The sequence below is a fragment of the Entelurus aequoreus genome, linkage group LG27, assembly GCF_033978785.1.
Source record: "Entelurus aequoreus isolate RoL-2023_Sb linkage group LG27, RoL_Eaeq_v1.1, whole genome shotgun sequence".
In the NCBI taxonomy this organism is placed as follows: domain Eukaryota; kingdom Metazoa; phylum Chordata; class Actinopteri; order Syngnathiformes; family Syngnathidae; genus Entelurus; species Entelurus aequoreus.
Genome location: NC_084757.1, coordinates 10,842,952 through 10,856,492, shown reverse-complemented (window position 1 = coordinate 10,856,492; position 13,541 = coordinate 10,842,952). Strand labels below are relative to the sequence as shown.

At 34.5% G+C, this 13,541-nt stretch overlaps 1 protein-coding gene across 5 annotated transcripts in view; it reads right to left on the bottom strand.

Annotated features, from left to right (window-relative positions):
- Positions 1-13,541, bottom strand: part of LOC133644392 (cyanocobalamin reductase / alkylcobalamin dealkylase-like) — a 137,086-nt gene that overhangs the window by 104,114 nt on the left and 19,431 nt on the right. For all 5 annotated transcript variants that reach the window (XM_062038815.1, XM_062038816.1, XM_062038818.1 and 2 more), the window contains exon 6: positions 3,799-3,916. In XM_062038815.1, the coding sequence (XP_061894799.1) occupies positions 3,906-3,916 (11 nt within the window). In that variant the 3' untranslated portion in view covers positions 3,799-3,905. The remainder of the gene's footprint in view (positions 1-3,798; positions 3,917-13,541) is intronic.

Genomic DNA, 13,541 nt, shown 5'->3' with positions numbered 1-13,541 from the left:
GACCGCAGTCTACCCACACTGTATGTCGTATCAACATTTTCATTGGAAATTCACAGCAAATTACTGGCCAATAATTGCAGTACTTTTACAGTAACAATTACTGTAATTTACTGTGTCTTTCAAGAAATGTACTGTAATTGCTGAGCTTTTAAAGTTAATTACAATAAGAAGTAAATGCTGTAACTTCACAAATGTAATTTTGGAGTTAAATTCAATAAAATTACAATAACATGCAGTAACTTCACAATTGTCATTTTAGATTTAATTTAAAAAAAAAATAAAATAATATGCAGTAACTTCATAATTGCCATTTTAGAGTTAATTGTAATACAATTACAAGAATATGCAGTAACTTCATAATTGCCACTTTAGAGTTAATTGTAATACAATTACAAGAATATGCTGTAACTTCATAATTGCCATTTTAGAGTTAATTGTAATAATATTACAATAATATGCAGTAACTTCATAATTGCCATTTTAGAGTTAATTGTAATAAAATTACAATAATATGTTGTAACTTCATAATTGCCATTTTAGAGTTAATTGTAATACAATTACAATAATATGCAGTAACTTCACAATTGTCATGTTAGTTAATTTGAAAACAATTAAAATAATATGCAGTAACTTGATAATTGCCATTTTAGAGTTAATTGTAATACAATTACAATAATATGCTGTAACTTCATAATTGCCATTTTAGAGTTAATTGTAATAATATTACAATAATATGCAGTAACTTCATAATTGCCATTTTAGAGTTAATTGTAATAAAATTACAATAATATGTTGTAACTTCATAATTGCCATTTTAGAGTTAATTGTAATACAATTACAATAATATGCAGTAACTTCATAATTGTCATGTTAGAGTTAATTTGAAAACAATTAAAATAATATGCAGTAACTTCACAATTGCCATTTTAGAGTTAATTGTAATACAATTACAAGAATATGCTGTAACTTCATAATTGCCATTTTAGAGTTAATTGTAATAATATTACAATAATATGCAGTAACTTCATAATTGCCATTTTAGAGTTAATTGTAATAAAATTACAATAATATGTTGTAACTTCATAATTGCCATTTTAGAGTTAATTGTAATAAAATTACAATAATATGCAGTAACTTCATAATTGTCATGTTAGAGTTAATTTGAAAACAATTAAAATAATATGCAGTAACTTCACAATTGCCATTTTAGAGTTAATTGTAATACAATTACAAGAATATGCTGTAACTTCATAATTGCCATTTTAGAGTTAATTGTAATAATATTACAATAATATGCAGTAACTTCATAATTGCCATTTTAGAGTTAATTGTAATAAAATTACAATAATATGTTGTAACTTCATAATTGCCATTTTAGAGTTAATTGTAATAAAATTACAATAATATGCAGTAACTTCATAATTGCCATTTTAGAGTTAATTGTAATAAAATTACAATAACATGTTGTAACTTCATAATTGCCATTTTAGAGTTAATTGTAATACGATTACAATAATATGCAGTAACTTCACAATTGTCATGTTAGAGTTAATTTGAAAACAATTAAAATAATATGCAGTAACTTCATAATTGCCATTTTAGAGTTAATTGTAATAAAATTACAACAATATGCAGTAACTTCACAATTGCCATTTTAGAGTTAATTGTAATAAAATTACAATAATATGCTGTAACTTCATAATTGCCATTTTAGAGTTAGTTGTAATAATTTTACAATAATATGCAGTAACTTCATAATTGCCATTTTAGAGTTAATTGTAATAAAATTACAATAATATGTTGTAACTTCATAATTGCCATTTTATAGTTAATTGTAATAAAATTACAATAATATGTTGTAACTTCATAATTGCCATTTTAGAGTTAATTGTAATAAAATTACAATAATATGCAGTAACTTCACAATTGTCATGTTAGAGTTCATTGTAATAAAATTACAATAATATGCAGTAACTTCACAATTGTCATGTTAGAGTTAATTTGAAAACAATTAAAATAATATGCAGTAACTTCATAATTGCCATTTTAGAGTTAATTGTAATACAATTACAATAATATGCAGTAACTTCATAATTGCCATTTTAGAGTTAATTGTAATAAAATTACAATAATATGTTGTAACTTCATAATTGCCATTTTATAGTTAATTGTAATAAAATTACAATAATATGTTGTAACTTCATAATTGCCATTTTAGAGTTAATTGTAATAAAATTACAATAATATGCAGTAACTTCACAATTGCCATTTTAGAGTTAATTGTAATAAAATTACAATAATATGCAGTAACTTCACAATTGTCATGTTAGAGTTAATTTGAAAACAATTACAACAATATGCAGTAACTTCCTAATTGGCATTTTAGAGTTAATTTTAATAAAATTACAATAATATGCAGTAACTTCACAATTGCCATTTTAGAGTTAATATTAATAAAATCACAATAATATGCAGTAACATCACAATTGTCATTTTAGAGTTAATTTGACAAAAAAATACAATAATATGCAGTAACTTCACAATAGTAATTTTTTAGTTCATTTTAATAAAATTACAATAATATGCTGTAACTTCATAATTGCCATTTTAGAGTTAGTTGTAATATTACAATAATATGCAGTAACTTCATAATTGCCATTTTAGAGTTAATTGTAATAAAATTACAATAATATGTTGTAACTTCATAATTGCCATTTTATAGTTAATTGTAATAAAATTACAATAATATGTTGTAACTTCATAATTGCCATTTTAGAGTTAATTGTAATAAAATTACAATAATATGCAGTAACTTCATAATTGCCATTTTAGAGTTAATTGTAATAAAATTACAATAATATGCAGTAACTTCACAATTGTCATGTTAGAGTTAATTGTAATAAAATTACAATAATATGCAGTAACTTCCTAATTGGCATTTTAGAGTTAATTTTAATAAAATTACAATAATATGCAGTAACTTCACAATTGCCATTTTAGAGTTAATATTAATAAAATCACAATAATATGCAGTAACATTACAATTGTCATTTTAGAGTTAATTTGACAAAAAAATACAATAATATGCAGTAACTTCACAATTGTCATGTTAGAGTTACTTGTAATAAAATTACAATAATATGCAGTAACTTCACAATAGTAATTTTTTAGTTCATTTTAATAAAATTACAATAATATGCTGTAACTTCATAATTGTAATTTTACAGTTAATTACTGTCTTGGTTTAACAGCATACCCCCACTTACGATACAAGAGTGTGCAACATAGTTGGCGAACTCCTCAAAGACAAATCAGTTTGACTTTACAGTAATCGGTTGTGATATTACAGAGAACTAGTGGTGGGCGTTCGTTAACGAGCTACAAGCAGCGATGCTACGTAGCTTAAAGGGGAACTGCACTTTTTGGGGAATTCTGCCAATCTTTCACAATTTTTATGAAAGAAATGACATGTATTTTTTCAATGCATTCTAACTCGTAAATAAACGTAAATTAAAGTCCGATTACAGCGGAGCCACTGGGAGGTCCTCTATTTCACCCATACAACCCAAATAAAAAACATCCAAAAAGGGCCAACAATACTCCATTTACATGTCGTGACTTGAATATTAAACAAGTATTAGTGATATTGTTATTATAAGAGCTAACGCAGACAAACTATTTATAGCGGCGCCGTGATCACGAGCTCGTGTGCCAATGTTGACATAGTCGACTGATGAGCTGCTTTCACGTTTCCTTGCTCATAAAAGTTTATTCTAAATCATAACTCATGCCTCTCACCTGGATAGTAGAAGGATGACGACGTACCCCAACAAGTTGGTACACTTGGACAGCCAATCTAGATGTGGAAATGGCCACACCTCCTTTTTCTTCGTGAGGTTTATGAGTCATTCTTCATCTAAAACGGGAATAAAACAAGATTTTATCAATCGGCATTTGAGTGACAGCAGACATTGTACAGTAAGTGATACTTTGTTATGTTTGTTGGCTCTCATAATATCTGCAGTGAGTAGTAATCAATGATGATATTGAAAAAAAAATGGAGAAAATCCATGATGATGAGTCACAATTGGCTAAGGTTAGGGCAAAACAATACGGTAGGCCAATCAGAGGCAAGATAAGGCGGGTCATGACCTTTAAAACCAGGAAGCAACATCAAAACATATTCCCCGTAGCAGTGGCAGAAACTACATGAGGTAAGGGTCTTGCCTTGTCTAAATACCTATGTTTCTGCTAGGGTGCATCAATAGGCCATTTACCAGTCCTTTATTTTATTGGCATTATTTTTAACATTTTATAAACATTCTGTTTTGTTCTGGCTAACTTGGCTGTGCGAGCAAACAATTTCGGGAGGAGGGAGGCGATGAGAAAGTGTCAATGCTGCTTAGTTAAGACTGGTATAAAAGTTACAGAGGATTCGAGTCCTGGCACTAAAATGTTGACTTTTATTGATTCCTGTTCATGTAAAGATGGAATTTAAAGGCCTACTGAAAGCCACTACTAGCGACCACGCAGTCTGATAGTTTATATATCAATGATGAAATCTTAACATTGCAACACATGCCAATACGGCCGGGTTAACTTATAAAGTGCAATTTTAAATTTGCCGCTAAACTTCCGGTTCGAAACGCCTCTGAGGATGACGTATGCGCGTGACGTAGCCCGGGGAACACGGGTATGGCTTCCACATTGAAGCCAATACGAAATAGCTGTTTTCATCTCATTCTGGATGTATTCTGGACACCTGTGTTGGTGAATTTGTTGCAATTATGTTCATTGCATTATGGAGAAAGAAGCTGAGCAAGCAAAGAAGAAAGTTCTCGGTGCAAAGCGGACGTATTTTGCGAAGGAAGTCAGCAGCAACAAAACACAGCCGGTGTTTCATTGTTTACATTCCCGAAAGATGCAGTCAAGATCGAATAACTCGGATAACAGAGACTCTAACCAGGAGGACTTTTGACTTCGATACACAGACGCCTGTAGAGAACTGGGACAACACAGACTCTTACCAGGATTACTTTGATTTGGATGACAAAGACGCAGACGTGCTACCGTGAGTATGCAGCTTTGGCTTCCAAACCATTTGATCGCTTGACCGTACGTGCGCGTCACGTACGTAACTTTGTTTAAATATATAAGCTTTATGAACCTTGGGTTAGGTGAACGGTCTTTTGGGCTGAGTGATTGTGTGTGTTGATCAGGTGTTTGAATTGTATTGGCGTGTTCTATGGAGCTAGGAGCTAGCAGAGGAGCTAGGAGCTAGCATAACAAACACGTAGGTGTTTTTATGCAGGATTAATTTGTGGCATATTAAATATAAGCCTGGTTGTGTTGTGGCTAATAGAGTATATATATATATATATATATATATATATATATATATATATATATATATATATATATATATATATATATATATATATATATATATATATATATATATATGTCTTGTGTTTATTTACTGTTTTAGTCATTCCCAGCTGAATATCAGGTACCGTGAGTAGCAGCTGCGCTTCCAAACATTTGATCGCTTGCCAGTACGTGCGCGTCACGTACGTTACTTTGTTTAAATATATAAGCTTTATGAACCTTGGGTTAGGTGAACGGTCTTTTGGGCTGAGTGATTGTGTGTGTTGTGCAGGTGTTTGAATTGGATTGGCGGCTTATATGGAGCTAGGAGCTAGCATAGGAGCTAGGAGCTAGCATAACAAACACTGAGGTGTTTTTATGCAGGATTAATTTGTGGCATGTTAAATATAAGCCTGGTTGTGTTGTGGCTAATAGAGTATATATATGTCTTGTGTTTATTTACTGTTGTAGTCATTCGCAGCTGAATATCAGGTCACCCCCGGCTCTCACAGCATCTTCCCTATCTGAATCGCTTCCACTCCCCACTAGTCCTTCACTTGCACTTTACTCATCCACAAATCTTTCATCCTCGCTCAAATTAATGGGGAAATTGTCGCTTTCTCGGTCCGAATCTCTCTCACTTCATGCGGCCATCATTGTAAACAATAGGGAACTTTGCGTATATGTTCAACTGACTACGTCACGCTACTTCCGGTAGGGGCAAGCCTTTTTTTTTATCAGATACCAAAAGTTGCGATCTTTATCGTCGTTGTTCTATACTAAATCCTTTCAGCAAAAATATGGCAATATCGCGAAATGATCAAGTATGACACATAGAATAGATCTGCTATCTCCGTTTAAATAAAAAAAATTCATTTCAGTAGGCCTTTAATGTCTGATTTGTGAGATAAATGTTTTGTACTTTTCCTTTTGGCCAGCAGGTTATAGTCATCTTGCCACTGTGGTTTCTGCTGAAACACTATTTTATCCTGTGATGAAAAGCCTCCCTTCCAATAGAGAGTATATACAGTATTTTGGTGTTTATTGAATATAATTATTATTATTTAACTGCCTTTTCTTTTATTTGTTTCCAATGTTTTGTTTCCCTCGTACATGGTACTGCAACTTTGCAAGTTAAAAGAAATGTTAAAATGTGAAAAAGCCAGACAGAGGGCATGTTCCCAGTTTGTGTTTATTATAATAAACAATCAATTTGAGCATTTGATCTCTGCCTATTTGTTTGGTTGGAAAGTTGTACATTAAGATAATAAATATATTTATATACAGTACATGCCGTGTTGAAGTAGCAAGCTACTTTTGCCGTGTAGCTTGCTACAATTCTGTAGAGCAGAGCTGGGCAAATATTTCACTGTGTATGTGTGTATAAATGATACTACACATTTAGCTGTAAAAATGTGCTGTACAGTATCCATGTTTGGGTCCCTTTTTTTCCAGGAACACTAATACCAAAAGTAACAATGTCTGATAAAGTTCTAAAAATGTTAAGACAGGCCAGCTCAAAAAAAGTTTTTTTTACTGAATGGGACATCCAAAATGTACATGAAAATAAAGAAAGTGGGATTTACAATATCAACTATGAACAATAAAACACTGAATATTAACAACATATGAACATCGCTCCTCTTTTACTTCTCAGACCAGCTCCTCGATAGTTGTGTATCTTTTATAATCAGGCAAAACACAACAAATATGTAAAAAAAATAGCAAAATATGAATGCAAAGCGTAATAAACACCTACGATATGATATATTACCACTTTCATGCAGACCTTTGTAGTAAAAATCTGCTTCCGCATCTGTTTCTGACACACACGTTTCGGGCTGGCTGCTCTGAAAACAAACGCCGCCCACTCTGGTGTCTAAAAAAATGATGTAAAACGTCCGGCAGGCCGGATTGAAAAACCTAATGGGCCGCATGCGGCCCGCGGGCCGTATTTTTCCCAGGTCTGCTATAGGGATAGCTTCACCTGTAGTTTAGCTACATTTAATCCAGAGTAACTAGTAGCTTAGCATACTATATTTTCCTAGTAGCTTGCCCATCATTGTAAAGGACTATGGTTACAGTTAGAGATGTCCGATAATATCGGTCTGCCGATATTATCGGTCTGCCGATATTATCGGCCGATAAATGCGTTAAAATGTAATATCGGAAATTATCGGTATCGGGTTTTTTATTATCAGTATCGTTTTTTGTTGTTGTTTTTTTGTTTTTTTTATTAAATCCACATAAAAAACACAAGATACACTTACAATTAGTGCACCAACCCAAAAAAAAAACCCTTCCCCCATTTACACTCATTCACACAAAAGGGTTGTTTCTTTCTGTTATTAATATTCTGGTTCCTACATTATATATCAATATATATCAATACAGTCTGCAAGGGATACAGTCCGTAAGCACACATGATTGTGCGTGCTGCTGGTCCACTAATAATACTAACCTTTAACAGTTAATTTTACAAATTTTCATTAATTACTAGTTTCTATGTAACTGTTTTTATATTGTTTTACTTTCTTTTTTATTCAAGAAAATGTTTTTAATTTATTTCTCTTATTTTATTTGATTAATTTTTTTAAAAAGTACCTTATCTTCACCATACCTGGTTGTCCAAATTAGGCATAATAATGTGTTAATTCCACGACTGTATATATCGGTTGATATCGGTATCGGTTAATATCGGTATCGGTTGATATCGGTATCGGTTGATATCGGTAATTAAAGAGTTGGACAATATCGGCATATCGGATATCGGCAAAAAGCCATTATCGGACATCCCTAGTTACAGTATTTTATTGTGAAATAACAGTTAACTGCTGTGAAATATAAGGGTATTGTCATTTTTACAGTATTTCACTGTGAAAAAATAATGTTAAATGCTGTGAAATCCTGGTTATATTATACAGTGTAAATAAAATTGTGGATGGATGCATACTAAACATTAGTTTTCTTCAATAAACCAAGCATTACGGGTAGTGCCGATTATGTATTTTACATTGAATACAGAGCAAATAATGCGTATAAATAATTGCCCAAAGTGTGCGCTTGTCTGCTGGCTCTCATAGCAGTATAGTTGTAGTATAGTGGGTTTATTTATATCAGAGGTGTCAAAGTTGTTTTCGCTGAGGGCCACATCGCAGTTACGTTTAGCACCAGAGGGCCGCGTCTAACAGTGAATACTAGTATTACACCATGTTTTAAGGCATTTTATTAGTAGATTTTTTAAAACTAAAATGTAAAAAAAATAATTTCACCTCAAAAGTTAGTGTATATTACTGTAAATGGAAAAACAGTACTGCTGTTTATGGTAAAAAAAAAAAAAAAAAAAAGGGCAGCTCAGTTGCTAGAATTTTACTGTAAATAAAAAAACTGCAATTTTACAGTAAAAATGTGGCACTTGAGCTGCTAGTTTGTTTGTTTTTACCGCAAGTCAATATATAAATGCCATGTATGTATTACTGTAAATGCCAAAACAGCACCACAGTTTATTACAGTTAAAAAAAAGTACTGTTTTACTCATTTTAAGAAAAATGCTGGAAAAACCACAGTAAATTTCACAATTTTACCATGAAATCTATTGCTACTTTTACATTGCACAATTTGATGGATAACTTGCTTTGAAATCATAACCACTAGTATTTATTTCTATTAAAAAAATGGTTTGAATGTTTGATAATATATTTTTGCATAATTAGACAATATTTAAAGTTAACATAATTTGCGATTACATGGAGTACTTTTTTTTTCTCCCAAATTAAAAAGAAAGAATACATTTAGTAAAAAAAAGTTACAATACTTTATTGATGCATATTATTTCCAGGCTTTCGAGGGCCAAATAAAATGAAGTGGCGGGCCACAAAGTTTGACACCTGTGATTTATATCAATTGTGGTGTATGATTTCTGCCTAGCAACAATAAGCCTGATGAAGTTTGTCATTCTTCTTTGCTGCTAAAATTTTTAAAAGTTCAACTTAATTTGTGACTTCTTTTTTTAATGATTTCAAAGGATAAATTCGAATGAATACAATTCAAATAACATTTATAGAAGGCTTTGTCCTTGTCTGACCACCCGGCATCCTCCTCGACCTCCATCGGCATCCTCATCGACCCGTGCAAAGCGGGATTTTGAGGGCTCGGCTAATTATGCTAATCCAGAAAGGACTGATAAGAGGAAATGCTTTGAAACGTTACACACAAACAGGGTGAAGTTGGCTGTCAGTAAGAAGAAAAAAAAAGTGTGGCTAAATAAAGGAACTATATCTGAGTACATGTGATAATAAGATGAAAAGCAGTAAAATTGTAAAAATGCATGTGGCGGCTTGCATTAGGTTACGCAGATTTACAGCATGAATGTTGTGTCAGAAAACATCTTTATCAATACTTAATACAAACTAAGTACAGTGGTACCTCAACTTAAGAGGGTTTTGAGATGATACAGTCGTGGTCAAAAGTTTACATCCACTTGTAAAGAACATAATGTCATGGCTGTCTTGAGTTTCCAATCATTTCTACAACTCTTATTTTTTTGTGATAGAGTGATTGGAGCACATACTTGTTGTGGCCAAACAGCTCAATTTCCGTTTCATCTGACCACAGAACTTTCCTCCAGAAGGTCTTATCTTTGACCATGTGATGTCAGATGAAACAAAAATTGAGCTGTTTGGCCACAATACCCAGCAATATGTTTGGAGGAGAAAAGGTGAGGCCTTTAATCCCAGGAACACCACTCCAACCGTCAAGCATGGTGGTGGTATTATTATGCTCTGGGCCTGTTTTGCTGCCAATGGAACTGGTGCTTTACAGAGAGTAAATGGGACAATGAAAAAGGAAGATTACCTCCAAATTCTTCAGGACAACCTAAAATCATCAGCCCGGAGGTTGGGTCTTGGGCACAGTTGGGTGTTCCAACAGGACAATGACCCCAAACGCACGTCAAAAGTGGCAAAGGAATGGCTAAACCAGGCTAGAATTAAGGTTTTAGAATGGCCTTCCCAAAGTCCTGACTTAAACGTGTGGACAATGCTGAAGAAACAAGTCCATGTCAGAAAACCAACACATTTAGCTGAACTGCACCAATTTTGTCAAGAGGAGTGGTCAAAAATCCAAGCAGAAGCTTGTGGATGGCTACCAAAAGCGCCTTATTGCAGTGAAACTTGCCAAGGGACATGTAACCAAATATTAACATTGCTGTATGTATACTTTTAAACCAGCAGATTTGGTCACATTTTCAGTAGACTCATAATAAATTCATAAAAGAACCAAACTTCATGATTTCTGTTTTGTGACCAACAAGTATGTGCTCCAATCCCTCTATCATAAAAAATAAGAGTTGTAGAAATTATTGGAAACTCAAGACAGCCAAGACATTATGTTCTTTACGAGTGTATGTAAACTTTTGACCAAGACTGTACCTGTCTCTCAGTTACCATCAAAAATTTGCGTTACAAGCATCCCCGCCATTAGTTGACTTCAACATAATTGACAAGACCTTCTCAATAAAAAGCTCAGATCCTGGGGAACCTGTGTGTCCATAATGGACTCCTGGGAGAAGTGGAGGGTCGCGTGTCTGTTGATTCTTTTAGTCGAAGACATTGAAGATGTGTATCTTTTTAGAACTGTGATAACAGGTCATCTGCTGGTTGGACCGAGCGTTGCTCTGGTCTATTGATAAATTCGAAAGCCGATCAAGGAGCCCAGAGGCTGCCCGTCGTGCTGGATGGGTTTGGCACAGGTGAGGGCACTCAGACTTTGACAGTTTTCTAATTGAATCGCAAACTGGATAACATCTCAGAGAAGATTTCCGCCCTGAAAGGCAATATTATGATCAATTTGAGGGCCAGAACGGACAACGAGAGCAGACTAATCATTGGAACGTGTCTACTCGTCCAAACCAAAACAATCCTTATCTACAATTTGGCCCCGTCTGCACTGGCCTTGGCAAGATCATGCTGTAAACACCCCAGTGAGACCATTGTAGCAAAAGACGCTCTGAAATCCCTTCCCCCTTCTTCAAGGACACCTAGGATGTTTGACCCTGTTTTGTGACGCCGAACGGAGTGACTTGCAGGTTTACGGACAAACACGCACCCATTGACTACTAGTACTACTACTATTTAGATATGCACAGCGGTATGATGGACTACGTAGCAGCTTCAGGCCGGATGCATCCCCCTCCCCCTCGTTGCAAGTCTCGAGTTTTTGTTTGTTGTAATATGTGCTCATATGTGCTTATTGGTGCATTAGGTTTTTTTCAGTTTTGTTGTTTCTAACTGAGCCCCTGCCCCCACCTCACCCGCTAGCATTAGCTTATAGCTAGAGATCGACAAAACGTTGTTTTCCAACTATGGGAAAGGAGAAGAAGTGGATGATATTAATTGAAGGAAAAATAATCATCAGCGACATGACAGAGCGTGTCATCAACTTGGCGAAGCAATTCAAGTATACCACTTTGAGTCTGCACCATACTGAAGCAGAGGGAGTCTTAACGCCAGTCAAGAATGTTAAAATAATATCTAAACGGTGGGTATTTATCCATAAAAATATGGAGAAGCTGCTGATTGTCTGTGTGATAGAGAAGCAGCTGGAAGGTGATACCATAGAAGTCCACTCTCCAAGGTAAAAGCTGCACATTATTACCGTATTTTTCGGACTATAAGGCGCACTTAAAATCCTTTCATTTTCTCAAAAATCGGCAGTGCGCCTTATAAATTATGGAATAATTCTGGTTGTGCTTTACCGACCTCAAATTTTATTTGGTACACGGTGTAATGATAAGTGTGACCAGTAGATGGTAGTCACGCATAAGAAATATGTGTAGACTGCAATAGACAACACCAAAACTTTAAATGTTCCATTGAAAATAAAGAACATTACACACGGCACTCAAAAATCTGTCTTTTAGTATGACTTTGAAGCCGCACCGCTTGATGGACTGTCGGCCCATTACGGCTACCGTAGTCAGAGATACAAGTATTACTATGGTGTGTGTATAAGGACCGCAAAATAGCACCCATTAGCAGACACATTATCTAGCGTTTTGTTTTACAATATTATGCAAAACCAACTTTTCTTACCTTCTGATGTGTATTTGAGATCTGCATAAATCCTGAAAATGTGCGCGCGTTCGCCACTGTAGTCCGTGCCAATACCGTAGCAGATGAGCTTCTTCTTTTTCTCTATCTTCTTGTTATGGGACATTCATCCTCCGCTGTTGCCATTTCTAGTATAAAGTAGTGTAAAGTTCTAACTTATATCTCGCTATGGAAGCGCTAAAAACTACCGGTGTAGTGAGTTTACATTATTCACCCAAAGAACTTTAGTTATTAGAGAGTTCCGGTCGGACGGTTTTTCACGGGACACATTTCCGGCGTTGTTGCACTAGTGAGCCACGGATGAGGAGATGCTGCTCCGTTGTTGATATAAGTAAAGTCTGAATGTCATTAAAACAGTTAGCTCCATCTTTTGACACTTCTTCCACCCCCGTCCTTGCACGCTACACCGCTACAACAAAGATGACGGGGGAGAAGACGCTGTGGAAGGTGAGCCACGTAAATAAGACCGCCCACAAAATGGCGCATCCTGAAGAAAGCGGCTTGAAAATGGTCTGTAAAACATCATCTATGCAACATTATGACCAAAGAACCACCATTACATGTTATGTAGACCACAAGGAAGTCTTTTACATTCAGAAAAAAATCATAATATGACCCCTTTAATGCGCCTTAATCCGGTGCGCCTTTTGTATGAAAAAAGACCTGAATAGACCCGCACATCGGCAGTGCGCCTTATAATCCTATATCCTATAATACCGTATTACTTCATAAAACCACTGTAACTGTTAGTAGTAGAGATGTCCGATAATGGCTTCTTTGCCGATATCCCGATATTGTCCAACTCTTAATTACCGATTCCGATATCAACCGATACCGATATATACAGTCGTGGAATTAACACATTATTATGTCTAATTTTGTTGTGACGCCCCGCTGGATGCATTAAACAATGTAACAAGGTTTTCCAAAATAAATCAACTCAAGTTATGGAAAAAAAATGCCAACATGGCACTGCCATATTTATTATTGAAGTCACAAAGTGCATGATTTTTTTTTAACATGCCTCAAAACAGCAGCTTGGAATTTGGGACATGCTCTCCCTGA